At 36.3% G+C, this 14,190-nt stretch overlaps 2 protein-coding genes across 3 annotated transcripts; one reads left to right on the top strand and one right to left on the bottom strand.

Moving 5' to 3' along the window:
- Window positions 1–1,217: 1,217 nt before the first annotated feature.
- Window positions 1,218–3,855, top strand: LOC131282172 (ras-related protein Rab-5B). 2 transcript variants are annotated; one of them, XM_058311588.1, is made up of 5 exons: window positions 1,218–1,602; window positions 1,674–1,794; window positions 1,863–2,031; window positions 2,724–2,837; window positions 3,283–3,423. In XM_058311588.1, exons 1-4 carry the CDS (start codon window positions 1,349–1,351, stop codon window positions 2,822–2,824), a joined length of 645 nt encoding a protein of 214 aa, XP_058167571.1. In that variant the 5' UTR covers window positions 1,218–1,348; the 3' UTR covers window positions 2,825–2,837; window positions 3,283–3,423. The 2 variants fall into 2 exon arrangements, with proteins under 2 accessions (XP_058167571.1, XP_058167563.1); XM_058311580.1 differs by lacking the exon at window positions 2,724–2,837 and having other exon boundaries at window positions 3,283–3,855.
- Window positions 3,856–5,743: 1,888 nt separating this feature from the next.
- On the bottom strand, window positions 5,744–12,793 carry LOC131293350 (striatin-interacting protein 1 homolog). The gene is made up of 9 exons (XM_058321433.1): window positions 12,608–12,793; window positions 11,655–11,777; window positions 11,284–11,593; window positions 11,071–11,232; window positions 10,846–11,010; window positions 10,623–10,768; window positions 7,311–7,706; window positions 6,978–7,222; window positions 5,744–6,884 (listed from the first exon to the last, which is right to left on the bottom strand). Exons 1-9 carry the CDS (start codon window positions 12,665–12,667, stop codon window positions 5,837–5,839), a joined length of 2,655 nt encoding a protein of 884 aa, XP_058177416.1. The 5' UTR covers window positions 12,668–12,793; the 3' UTR covers window positions 5,744–5,836.
- Window positions 12,794–14,190: the final 1,397 nt, after the last annotated feature.

The following is a 14,190-nucleotide window of genomic DNA, read 5'->3' as shown; positions in this document are numbered from 1 at the left end:
CTACTTCACTGCACAATGCACGGTCTGTTGCTGACGCTTTAGTTGCTGACGTAAAACCTTCTATTGTAGTAAAACTTAGTTTAGTCGACGACCATTGGTTACGTATTACAATTAGAAATATGCGGAGTACAACGATGCTATAACTATGCAAGTGTGCGTTTATCAGTGATTCTATTCGCCATACGCTGTGAAATTAGTGCAAAAAGTAAATAATATGGAGTGCAAAGTTTATACTAATTACAATAATTACTTCGTAAGCAGTGCTAATGCTTTCAAACAATAACTAGCGTTTCGGTATTGTTCCAATCAAAGAAAGAGTCAAGAACAGATTGTGATTAGTGAATTTGGGTGGTTGATGAATTGAATAAGAAATACGTTATGAGGTTGATTTTGCATTTTGGATTGGGGTTCTAGTAGTGGGTGTCCCACAACTCATTCATTTTTGGGTAGTTGACACATTATCATTTAATACAAACAGGCAATAGCTCCCCGATTTTCTGTACGTGGTACTGCGTAATAAGAGATAGTTCACTGTGTAACAAAGAGTCGCGTTATTTATGGTAAGGCTTTGTTGAAAATGAAAAGTGTGGAATTTATTGTGGTTTAAAAAAAATACATGGATTTTCTACCATTCCTATAGAAAAAGAATGGACGATTTTGTTGAACAATTGAAAATGAGCAAAGCAGTTGGGTACAGTGAGCGTAAATCTGATTAGTACACATAATAAATCAAAAGAGAGCGGTAGGCGTTTTTGGTGCTTGTGGAAGCTTATCGAAGTAGTCCATATTACCAGAAAAACTAAAAGTAATCGTTGATTAGTGCTATCAAATATATTTATAAAATCATTTTTTTAAATATGTGCTTAATATACGATGTTAGCGGTGTAATGTTAATGAGGCCTAACGGTTCTGCTGTATCAAGATTTTTCGCTGACCTGGACTAGCACTTGATCTCTTCTATTGTTTTGGTATCTTTTATGAAAAATAACATGTAAAACCCGGTCCCAAAAATGTCCTTCATACTCTACACTCTGAATCATTCATTGTTGTATAATCATGATATGACTCATCGTTTTGTGAAATTATACGACATATCAGCTTTGCATATGCTTTACTACGAATAATATGTGTTGTATTTTTTAAACTATCACTTAATTGGATTAGCGTAGAATAACTTTTATTCTGATATTGATTTTTACTATTTTTTTCAGCTGAAATTCTTAGAGTAAAGTCATCCAACGCTACAAAAAAAACCGCCCACGCACGATTTGGAACAAATACAGTTTTGTCAGTATCAACGAAAAACAGTGGCAGTCGAAAAACAGTTCCAATCGTTGAATTTGAATAGATGGCATCCAGTCCGAGAGCCGGCGGGGCAGCCCAGCGCCCAAATGGTGCCACACAGAACAAAATCTGCCAGTTCAAGCTCGTTCTGTTGGGTGAATCAGCAGTGGGTAAATCGTCCCTTGTGTTACGCTTTGTCAAAGGACAGTTTCACGAGTATCAGGAAAGCACTATCGGTGCTGCTTTTCTAACACAAACTTTGTGCATTGATGACACGACAGTAAAGTTTGAAATTTGGGATACTGCCGGACAAGAAAGGTACGGAGTAACAAAAATAATAATGTTGAGTAATGATATGTGTTCTAAAGCTATTAGTTTTGTATTTTCAGATACCATAGTTTGGCCCCAATGTATTACCGTGGCGCCCAAGCAGCGATCGTGGTTTACGATATACAAAACAGTGATAGCTTTGCGCGAGCTAAAACGTGGGTCAAGGAGCTTCAAAGACAGGTAATGTTTCGCTTAAGTTATTTGTTGTGATTTAATTTATCTTATTTTACGTTTTACGTTATTTAAAGGCATCTCCAAACATTGTGATTGCATTAGCCGGGAACAAGGCCGATTTGGCGAATAGTCGCGTGGTAGACTATGAAGAAGCCAAGCAATACGCGGACGACAATGGGCTGCTGTTTATGGAAACTTCGGCAAAGACGGCAGTCAATGTGAACGATATATTTCTTGCAATAGGTGATTATTGATTCATCGCATATCCCTTAAATTTAATAATTATAATAGGATATATTTACCCTTAATTTAGTATAGGATTGTTTACAATGTTTTGAGCTCTTGGGATAATTGTATCCAAAACATTTTTGGTGTGCTACAGCCACAATGTGGTGTGTGTGTGTGTGTGTGTGTGTGTGTGTGTGTGTGTGTGTGTGTGTGTGTGTGTGTGTGTGTGTGTGTGTGTGTGTGTGTGTGTAGCTATTTTTGTATTTGCTTTAAAGTGTCACAATAGCGTGTCTGATGAACCTTTTTATAGGTTTAGGTCACACCTCAGGTTTCGCTTACTATGATGACCTTAACTGGCGTCGCAATATTATTTGTTTTCTACAGAATCTCTCTACGTAAAGTCAAAAAAATAATTTAAACCGTATGGATTCAATTTTAATCTAATTAGCATTCGAAGGTTTAGTAAAAACGGCGACTAACGAAAGAGAAAACAAAGCCACAACAATGATTATATTCGAAGCGGCATTTTAGCTCAAAATTGTAAACAAAAATACATTCAATAACATTGATTTGCAGTCAATTAATTTATTAACATGTTTTTTTGCTTAGTAAATATTGAATATCTAAGGATGATGCTTATGCAGATAAAGTAGATTGGTGATATGTTTAAGTGATGGTGATAATGTTGTTTTTTTTTTCGCCAACAGCTAAAAAGCTACCTAAGAATGAAGGTGCTGGTCCGCAGCAAAATATTAGACCAACGCAAAATGAAACAAACCGACAGACCAGTGGTTGCTGCAGCAAGTGATGTTCTTCATCCGGTACTGTACTTTTTTTTAAAACCCATTATTTCTGCGCAATGTTTTGCTTATTAGGAAAATAATCATTATAATTGACGAAATCAATAATCCAAAACGATTTTATGTCAGTTGGTTTAAACGTGCAATGTCGAAATGTTAATGTTGTGCAATTAAAAATGTTATATGTATGCTAAACCAGGAGGAAAATTGTGGCGTAAATGCTTTTAAAACACAGCTATTTTTAGTGAATTTGATATGTTTTTAAATTAAGCTACTAGATTAACAAATGGTATTATTTTGTGTTAGCGTATTGAGAAAGTTTGTCATTGCACGTATTGTGGTCCTTTTAATTGGCGTTTCGTTTTGTATTATTAAAAGTGTTCAGCCTGTTTTTGTACCGGAACGAATAATTCTGAATGCTAATTAAAAGATTTGGTATTCATAATAAAAATGCTTTATTTTTCAGTGCGCTGTCCGATGGATGGAAGTGAAAGCTTCTGCATGAAATATTGTAAAATGGTAATTAGAGTTATGCTGGGGTTGACGGTCATGAGAAAAAGGAGTATGATAAAGTTGATGATGAAATTGTTAGGAAGTAAGATCGATTCCAAACTAGTAATGGCATACCAGGAAACAGTAATACATTATATTTAAAGGATCAAACCCAACAAATAAACTTGTAGACAAGAAAACTATCTGCATGGAAATCGGTATATATTAACTGCTGCAGGAAAAATGGAGAGTTTCAGCAATGTCGAGAAAACAGAAGGATAAAGGAAGTAAACAATCTGATCACTGAATGATAAACGATTAAGGATACAAAAATCAATGGTGTAATGGTTTTATTTTATTTTGGAATATATTGGTTTTTAAGCAAAGAAATGGTAATATAATCAGACCATGATTGTTAGTAAAAAGTGCTAGCAACAAGCAGAGTCCATCAATAATTAGTAGAAACTAAATATATATGCACTTTATTGAAACCATCCAAATGCGTTTACTAAGCCACTAGCCGGTACAAATACATACTTCCTCAATAAAACCACAGTAAAAATATTGTTGCAATGCTGCAGGTTTGTAATCATTGAAATTTTTGTTGCGAAACATTGAGTTTTGCAAGGTATGATTGTACCATGCTAATTATAAATGATATATTCTGGTGAGTTTCAATAGTGCAAGTTATTGCAATTTATCTAATGTATATTATATTTATGGTGCCAGTGAAATCTAATTCATAATTGTTTGGTTTCGTTGTCCGTTCATCTTGATATGACCTAGTTGAAGCTCAATTTAATAAGAAAGTAATTTACAGCAATCAGGTGTTTTCCTATTTTTATATAGTTTTAGTACGTTTTTTCAAGATTATTCACGTGTCATCAGTTAAGGAGCTGACATATTTATCAGGCAAACAATAAAACTAATTTTAACACGTTTTAATACGTTAATAATGCTTGGATACAATTTTTCAGTTGAATGTAACTCAGTTACAAAATCAATATACCAGCACAAATGTTGCTCTTCTTGGTCGGCTTGTTTTCGATTTTGCACAGAAACAATTATTTTTACACACGTGAACACATCTGCGAGTAAACCCGTAGCCATCAACAAACAATATAACTTCGACTATTCAGGTTGTTTCGGACTGAGCGCCTGACGGTCAATAGAACGTGCACTTTTGTAATCTGCGTTAACACTTTATTGACGGGGCCGTACACGTTCGGGTTAACTTAGATTAACTTGGTTGACGACAAGACGGACATGTTCGCCATGACACGAGGCGAACGGATACCAGCATATCATTGCATTATTTTAGCATTTCCTTTTTACGCTCGTTCCTTACCGATTTTTATCGACTTTATTTTTCTTTGTAATGTTCCTGTTAAAAGACTAGAGTAAATCGATACATCCGCGGGGGGTTCGCACCAGCCAACCGAGACCAGATCCTCCCCTCTGTACGAAGGACTGACTATCCCCTTACCCATAGGGAAAAAGTCTCGTAAATCCTAAATGGATAGGTATGAACAACACCGGGGGTCCGCGACAGCCGAGCGGTAGCGCCCGTTAGAAAATCAGCCCATGAGCGCCGGGGCTCACCACCTCGACGACGTGGGTTTGAATTTCAATAGAGACCGAACCCTCCCCTGTACGAGAGGACTGACTATCCACGTACAACAGGAAAACAAGTAGCAATAGCCAACAGCAATAGAAATAGAAGTAAAATTTACTTTGGAAGGTAACCATATAACTATGACTGAAGTAGAAAAACATTAAAACACAACAAGGTTGAAAACGATTGCATCATGTTGTTTTAGCATATTACACAGTTTGCAAATAAAACACCAATTGTATCAAACTTATTCTGAAATACGTTGCTCGATTGTCGAATAGATCACGTTCTTAAAATGCCGTTAACGTTGAAGGGTGATCTGTGAAGTAAAATACTTCTCATGCCTATCATCATTGTGCATATAATGGACATTTTTAGCAATATCTTTTCTTATCTTTTTCTATATCGATCGTCAGATGCCAATTGTAGTTATGAAATGGACAGTAAATTACATTTTGAGGGTCTGCTGACGATCTGCTTATCAAGCTTAAATAAATAGCTTTTGAATTAGTGCCCTCGGCATTACTTATATAATTCTTAGTAACCATTACATCATGGAATAAGATAAAGTTAATGTTGGTCCCATAAAAAAACTCCGGGAGATGAGATGTCCTTTTCCGATTTGTATCCTGGAGCTAAATTAGTACAACATTCAGGATAGAATTAAATAAATTCAACCTTTATGTTCAATATCACTACTTTTCCTCATTGTTCGTTGTTGTTAACCTCTGCGTCATTTTTCTTTGTGGATTACAAGGAATAAAGCAGCAAGATAAAATAGTTTTTCAATAACAATATATTGTAAACTGTTGTATTTTTTTCGCATGAGTTTTATACAATAGAAAGGGGTAAAGAGCGACAGATACATTATCTGTTATCTGTATTCAGTGTTCCTCTAAATTACCAGTAATCTCTAATCAAGTTCTTCGACAGAGAGTAATGCATCCCAATCTATGTTGTTGTTGTATACCTCCTGTTGAAGCCACATTTCGTAATTTTGTTTAAATTCTTCACTTAATTCAATCTCTTCTGCTTTGCGCGCGAGACCTCCATAGCACGCGTTAAAACGATCAGATGAACCCAGTGCCGACACAGCGCCACCATTTGTACACATTGCACCGCCTCCTGCAGTTGACCCTCCACCGTTCATTCCATCACCTCCAACGCCACCGCTAACACCTATAGAACCACCCACTCCAATTCCTATTCCTTCGATTGGATCATCGTAGTCCAGTCCTTCAATGCCGATCAAGATGCCATTATTCACTTGCAGATACCGACGATTGTTGAACCTGTCCACACCGCTTTTTAGGGCACATTCTTCCGCCTGGAAATCCCACGGACGTGCATCTAAGTCATTTCCGAATGCCCAATCATCATTTAATCGATGGCGTACTTTAGCGTAAATGGCGCTGATCGTTTTCATGTTCGATTTACGCCACTGTCGGCCAAGATATTTAGTTTGCATTTTTAATAATTTCAGTACATACAGCTGCATTAGGGCATGCCGTACTTTTAATGTGCGCTTAAGTATAGGGGCTGATTTGAATACGACCAACATCATTATGCGTGAATGCTTCCACTTGGTTAGTTTGTTCAATATACGTAAAAGATTAATGCAAGAGAATACGTTTCGCCAAGAAAATGGAGCTGAATCGCCGATGATCATTGTTTCTGAAGTTAATTCAGGCTGCTCGCCGATTACGCACGATGGGAAGTCCATAATAGGAATTACATTTTTTGAGCCAACATAACTCATGATGTCTTGATTGAAGAACTTCAACACTAGCGGTATGCAGTTTGCAAAAACCAAATGCTGCGACATGAACTCAAACTGATAGATGTGATTAATTTTAAAATGCTTCAGATACAGAAGCAGTATAGCCGATACCGCTTTAACAGTTATCTCCTTGTGGCGACTAACATCAATACCCAGTTTTGTCGATTGCGTGACGGTCATCCTACACATAAATAGAAACATCAACATTATTTCTTTTGCTTTTCTAATCTCTAAGGTTCGATCATCAACAAGATCAGCTGTTTTATCAACTTACGGCATATCTTCAGGCAATACGTCGGCCATTATGTTGATGCTTTCCGTTTTGGCTTTTGATGTTGGTGCAGCTGCTAGTAGAATTTTTAGGAGCGAAATCATGTATTGCGATAGATTTGGCAGCATTGCTTGGTATAATATTTCGGTTGGTGTAAGCTGTATTTCGCCCTCTGTCGTCGACAACGGGTTACGTGTTATATCCTCTTCCCGTCGAATTTGTACGTCGGCCAAGCTAACATACATATGCTACAGCCAGCACAAGAAAATATATAAAAATTAGTTCATTTTTAAAAAGTTTTTATGCATTTTATACCATTAATTTGATTTAATTTACCTTTTTCAATGTTTTGAATCCTTCCTGTATTGGTTGTGGCAGTCCGGCAAGAGTTTCATGATCATCCTTCAGAGTGTAACCGATAAATTTACTACGCGAATTATTGAGAAAGAGATCGATATCTTTTCGTCTGATTTTAGGTGCCCATGGCAAACGATTTGTAATTTCCTGTGGTAATTCTTCGACGAGTACAACTGGCGGAGGGGAACTCTTGGGATCCTGTGCTTCAGCATTGTCAGCGATAGTTTCATCTGAAGTAGTCGAACCTGTTCCATTCATCGGATCTTCGTACTGGCGAAAGTAATCGGTTATATCTTCTTCGTTTTCTGCTGTAGAAGCTTCCATTTCCAGACCAAGTTGCTCCTGTTCGTCCAATGAGCTTTGCTTGATTAATCCCTGAAGGTTGGGGTTACCAGAAGTTGACAATAAAGTGTTATTACTCCCAATGTTTAACTATTCGCGCTTAATATATTAGAAAACACATGGACAAGGCGTTGTGAATTTAATGTTTGTAGTATGTTTTGTGAGTTGTGGTATAAATGAATAATATAGAATTTTCTGAATGTAAGCGAATGTTTGAGATTAAGATTACATATTTGAGACAAGAGGAATGATAGGTGAAAGCGAGTGTTTCACTACATGAACAGCTTGTATGTCATAACAAATTACACCGTTCTAAAGTGCAAAACTAACATTCAAACTAACAATTCTGATAAAAAAAAATCTATAACTCTTATGCTTAATGATTCTATCCTAGATAATATGTAATTTTTTCATCACCTATCAGAAAGTATAAATTGAAAAATTTCTAGTTCAACTACGAATTTTATTTTGAATCCAATTATCGGTAATTATTATCATCGGTATTATTATCAATTAAACTAGAAATATGTTATTTTTTAATTTTTCTTTGGTCTAGTTGTATGACGACAATAAATAAATAAATTTAACCATGATGCTTTCAAAAGCAATATAATTGTAAAAAAAATACGGATTGACGAGTGCCAAGTATGTCAGATTCAATTCAACATGAATAACGTTAGGTTCGGATAAGGAAAAAGCTTGCTAGGTTTACGAGAAGCGCAAAGGAACCTTTACAAGTTGTGGAGCATTATTGTTTGTTTGCGATTATGTATGATGTTAGTTGATATGATTTTGAACAAATAAAACTATGCTGTACTTTTACAAATTTACACGCAGATCAAGACTGAATGTGACTTAAATTGCACTGGCTCAATAATATTAACGACTACACGCAATGCACAAAGGACAAAGCAAAACTGATAGTTGCACATGTAATTGCAGTCATTTGCGCTTCATGTAAATTTAGCTGTGGATTTAGTTGGTTTTCTTGCTGCTATGTCATTTTCATGCTACAACGCAGGACAGAAAATGAAAATTTTAGCCAAACACTATTTTCGACAAACAATTGAACATTCAACTCGATGTGCAAACACCCCCGTCTGTTTCTACCCCTTTTTTTGCGCGAAAGGTTATACGCTACTATTAGCTGGTTTCGACCAGTGGGATCGAATACCTTGGGCTTTTTTCCATGAATAAAATACCAGATATCGTAGACGATGCTGGGTTTCGTTAGCATGCAGACACTTTTCAAACCACACTCCAACTTCTAACGAGAATGCATGTACAGTTCCTGACGATTCATTTTTTTGTTGCAGGAACGAAAAAACATTAACTACACCTTGGTAAGATAATTGAAATTTACATCATTTCGCATACATTCATTAAGCAGCGTTTTAGGCAGGAGTATAGATTGTAATTTTCTGTTAAATATTAACAAGCATTCATACTTAATTACAAGTTTGTTTAAAACTGTTTTTCTATGTCACTGAATTTTTTTAGAAAAAAAGATACAGAAGAAATTAACAGGATGATGAGAAATAAAAATGTAGAAACTAAAAGCGCGTCAGAAAACATAATTAGATAGATAGAATAATGGGTCTATTATTCTAGAGTCTTGAATGATGCCATTCAATAGTAATAATGAAAAAAATTGATATGTACAAACACATTTTGAAATCGTTTGTCTAATTGTTGCTGGTATTATAATCAAACATTAAGAATAATTTTATGATACACAATGACTACACAACACTAGGTAATGTCGACCAAAAAAACACGAAACATTAAACATATTGAAGCTAGAATGTGTTATTAAAAAGATGTTTCATTATTTATTATCGTGTGAATTTGAGTGCTGGTATTATACGATAAGACTTCTTTTTTACGGTATATGAAAGCGAAGTGGTAGTATTTGCTCTCCTGAGTTCTTGGAAAGAGAAGAATTTAATGAAATGAAAGCATGATGAAATAAAAGATAAGAAATATATTTGTATGGACAACGAATTGAGTCAATAAACGGTGAAAGATGCCAAAATTATGTTGCCAGACGTGACAGCTGTTTCTTATCAGCGCAGCTGTTTATGTATCGCGCAGCAATCTTTTCATATCCGTATAGTTAAATGAAGCGTAGCCATTCGTAATTATTGATAAAAAAGTGATTAGTGTTATAGAAGCTGAAAACCGGTAAGTTTGACTGTTGAATAAGTAGCCTTGGGAACAGTTCATAATAAGCAGCAACTTTTTCTACCATAGAGATCATAGAAAATAATTCGAGTATGATTGAACATTGGAAGCGGTATGGTTTTATCCATAGCAAAATATAAAATGAGCATTTGGTTGTTACTTAATAACATGGGCAAAGAAGGAAGAATTCGTTATCGTGCCCGTATATGTTAAAAACTGACGAAGCTACTATTTCAATATCGATTTTTAATTGTCTAGCATAAATGACTTCTTTATAGGAGATTGCTGTATGCTTTCGACTTTTTGCCAGGAAAGAACCAAAAGACAATCGAGAATTTCAAGCTGAAAAGTAAACTAGTCCAAATTTAAAACTGTTTAATAAGAGGGGGTAGAAATGTTCTATAGGATACTTTGGCAGAAATACAAATAAGTATCCTGGTGAAAGAAAAGCGAAGAGCATAAAGAAATATGTTGGACGGTTATAAAGTCATATATTATAAGGCAAAAGACAGCGTGAGACAGACAGTGGACCAGAAAGAGCAAGAGGGAGATAACAGAGAGAAGGGTAGAAAGATAAAGGGAAAAAGTAAAAAATCGGTCGGGAAGTTAATAGTATTCCAGAAGTGGTAAGTATCATAGTGGAACAAATAGAAAAAACGAATGGAATGACAAGAAATTTCGGGACGAAAAAAGAAGAAATATAAATAAAGATGAGACTCAAGAAAGCTTCACTACCTCTTGCGTTTGACTAGGGTTCGTACATACTCTTCGGGATGGTCTGCTTCTTTTGGCGTTCTGATTATCATCATTTGAAGGTGCCGTTATAGGAGGCGAACTAGCACGCATCGCCCTTGATATCTCTAATGTGTCCTCGCGATTCTGGGATAGGCCGGCCATACTGCGATATTTATCTGTTTATGAAACATAACAGCAACAAACAATAGAATACAACGCATGATATGCTGCTTGCGACCTTATTTATCTTTACCTTTCAAATCTTTCAGTGTATCCATGCCACCCAAGGACACTAGAGATGTTTTCCACAGCAAAAGTAGTACTTTTTTCATTGGAAAATGTGGAGCCATACCGGTGCAAAACTGTGTGACCATCCCGAGTAGCTTTACAGGCAACAACTCATCGCCTATAGGATTTGCTGCAAGTTGTTAATAACATAGACTATACGTATAACAAGAAATTTGTACTTCTTACATACTTATTTCTGTAACGAAATTCGCAACCAACTGAGAATATTCTTGGCCTTTTGTTTCCTTCTCCGCGCGCATAACTTCTGTTATAATATATAGCACTGACAGTATGATACGTAAATCAATCGAATCTGCGAGCGAAACAGCTATTTTACGCATAGCAATGTTTGCTGTTGAGGAGTTACTGAAATTAAAGTAGTATGATTACAATATGAATTTGCGTCTTTGGAGAAGAGAGCAAACATACTCAATTTCCAAGCTAAGTAGTTCAACAAATGCACCAAACACACCGCATCTATAAAGCATCATTACATTCTTCCTAGCCCACAATTGCTGTTCCTGGTCGGATTGAACTTCGGCCCAACAACCTTGCGCAAGGTACAAAATACATCTGGCTGCTTTCATCCGGAGACTTTTTTTCGACATTTCGAGCTGGTCAAGCAGTTTGAGTACAATGCCATTTTGTTTTTTTTCAGCCAGTTTCTGCCAGCAAGGTGGGAAATTGTACTGTTCCATTTGATCTTCAAATGCCTATAGAGTATAAGATAATGAACATGAATAGGATTGATCGCCATGAATTCAAATGGCTTACCTTAACATTTTGCTGGAATTCTGCCTGTTCGGTGTAGCTATAAAGCTCGGCAATTTCATTTGTATGGCTGTCTGCATCGGCGTAAACAAAATCTAGATCAGGAAATTCTAAAACATTGTTCCCCTGCGAAGGAAATAAGGTATAAGATATTTGCGGGATGATTCATAAAGGGACTAAAAAATGTCTGTATAATGTAATAAGTGACATGAAGGCGCGGGTAGATGAAATGTTCAGTTTAAATGCTGCTTCAAAACATATAGAAGAATGAGGCACAGTGAACAGATGAACGACAACGATCGGTGTAGAAACCAAGTTAATGAAATGAAAAGTCACAGAAACTAATGGGTTTATGCTTTGTAGTCCTTTGGCATCCCACGTAGAGTGTTGGCTGTTGTAGCAGAGTTCGGCGGCAATTCCGGATAGGCAAATGTAAACTAAACCCATTTTCGGGTTCATAATCATAGCTGCAAGATTCTCTATTCAACTGATCTTTGGTCTCCGAAGGTTTTTTGAAGATCGGTTTTCATTTTCATAGTAAGAGAGTCTCTTATCGGCCTACTTGGTAGTTCAGCTATACAACTTGTTGGCTCAAAACATCCGGCGCAGCAGTCGGTCCTGTCTCTTATATGATGGATAATTTTTAATTGTAGGCTGCTTGCATGGCACGACACTTACATCAAACTATTATCACGGAAACGAAGTAGCAGAGAATTATTTTATCAACAAAATGGTCTAAGTTAGGGGTATAGTACAAACACTTCCTTTAAAAGATATTGGTCGTTTGGAAGAAAGCTAACCAGGCATTGTAATGAAATAGGAAACGTTTCGTGTAAACATGGAAAAGAAATTAACTAGGCTGCATAATTTTGACGGTTTTTCTTCCTTCCATATACGACAATGAGACAGATTATCGATCAACTACAAATTGTAGGGAACTGTTCCGCTATACTTACATCGAGCATCTCATTTTCGTTGAAATTGTATATTGCTAGCATATCGCCTGAACCTTCCATTTCGAATGGACGACTAGCACACGAACAATATTCGGACACGTTTGAAAATAGGTGAACTTTTAATTTCTGACTCTAGAAAATAGTGTTTTCTCTATTTTCTGGCAATTTTCTGACTCAAGAAAAGAAAATTTTACGGCTGTTTTGGCTAGTGTTGGCATAACGGTTCTGCACCTACACAGTGCCGTTCCTCGTAACGGAGCAATGAACCATGTTCCGGAATTTGTTAAAGGCCTAAAGGCCTAATTTTCTAAACGAAAAAACTATCATCCTGCAAAAAAGTGGATAATAAAATACCAAATTAAAAAATTTAATCTCACTTGGGTGAAACGGTAAAAGTAAATAGCAGTGTCTAAATTATTTTAAAGATTGTATAAAACATAAAACACATAAAATAAGCATTTTTTATGTGGGTCAAAACTGATACACAAGTTGGCCAAAATAGCGACAAAAAGTGTGTTCGGGAATTGTTTTCAAGTGAACATAAAACATAAAATAAACTCAAAAATGAGGGTCCGCGACAGCCGAGCGGTAGCGCCGGTTAGAAAATCGGCCCATGAGCGCCGGGGCTCACCATCTCGACGGCGTGGGTTCGAATCCCAACCGAGACCGGACCCTCCCCTGTACGAGAGGACTGACTATCCACGTAGCCCTTAACGGGCAGGCATGACCAAGAGGTCGTTACGCCAAGAAGAAGAAGAAGAAACTCAAAAATATTTTTGGTGCGTACTTAGATTGCTACTCTACATTACAATACCAAGTTTATCGTTATATGGTCGATACAATGATGCTACGATTTCTTTCGCGACGACCGTACTCTAAGTGGGCCATAATTGGTACTTTTACCCTATAACAAAGAAGAACGATTTTAGCCACAGAGTTTTTATTAAGAGATTAGTTTGCTATCAATACTTTTCGTTCATAATTATATATTTTTATTTATTATTTTTATTAACTTAATGGACTCAAAATTGATTCAATGCTGCAAACGCCATAGCGTCGACAGCGTCGATTATTCGAGGTATTCGGTTCCGAACAGTTGCCGGATAGTCAAAATCCACAGATAGTCTGATGCTACATATCTGATGTATAATTTACGCCATCAGATGATATGGTATCATAAAAACAGTTTTTTATTTTAATAATTCTATTAATGAGGGGTTCTGACACAACCGAGTGACTACGCCCTTTAGAAAATTGGAACACGAAGCCTAGCGCACCATTTCGAGACTATTCAAGTACACAAGTCTAATAAGCCCTTGATGCTGTAGATTGTTTTTAAACGAACAAATTAAAGTAGAATTAAATTATTTCATTAAAAAAATCAACACGCCTTTGGAACCGTCAATTGTAGGTCCGCAGATAATCCCTTCGATTAATGCGCTCCACGGCGATGTGATAGTGTAGTTAAAAAAGGATCATAAAATGGTTTAAACAGATTTGCTCCCATAAGCCTCGTTTATTTGTTACGTACAGTTATGGTTTCCTGGATGCTTCACATATTTTTTTTTATTCGTTCATCTATC

Source organism: Anopheles ziemanni, chromosome 2 (assembly GCF_943734765.1).
Source record: "Anopheles ziemanni chromosome 2, idAnoZiCoDA_A2_x.2, whole genome shotgun sequence".
Taxonomy (NCBI): domain Eukaryota; kingdom Metazoa; phylum Arthropoda; class Insecta; order Diptera; family Culicidae; genus Anopheles; species Anopheles ziemanni.
Note: the sequence above shows the minus strand (reverse complement) of the source record. Positions and strands in the feature narration are given on the sequence as shown.

Coding starts and splice junctions, on each gene's coding strand:
- LOC131282172 (XM_058311580.1), top strand. CDS start 1,349: ATGGCATCCAGTCCGAGAGCCGGCGGGGCAGCCCAGCGCCCAAATGGT. Junction 1,795..1,862: donor TCAAGGAGCTTCAAAGACAG/GTAATGTTTCGC, acceptor CGTTATTTAAAG/GCATCTCCAAACATTGTGAT. Junction 2,032..3,282: donor CGATATATTTCTTGCAATAG/GTGATTATTGAT, acceptor TTTATTTTTCAG/TGCGCTGTCCGATGGATGGA.
- LOC131293350 (XM_058321433.1), bottom strand. CDS start 12,667: ATGGAAGGTTCAGGCGATATGCTAGCAATATACAATTTCAACGAAAAT. Junction 11,594..11,654: donor AATTCCAGCAAAATGTTAAG/GTAAGCCATTTG, acceptor TATACTCTATAG/GCATTTGAAGATCAAATGGA. Junction 7,223..7,310: donor GATTCAAAACATTGAAAAAG/GTAAATTAAATC, acceptor TGCTGGCTGTAG/CATATGTATGTTAGCTTGGC.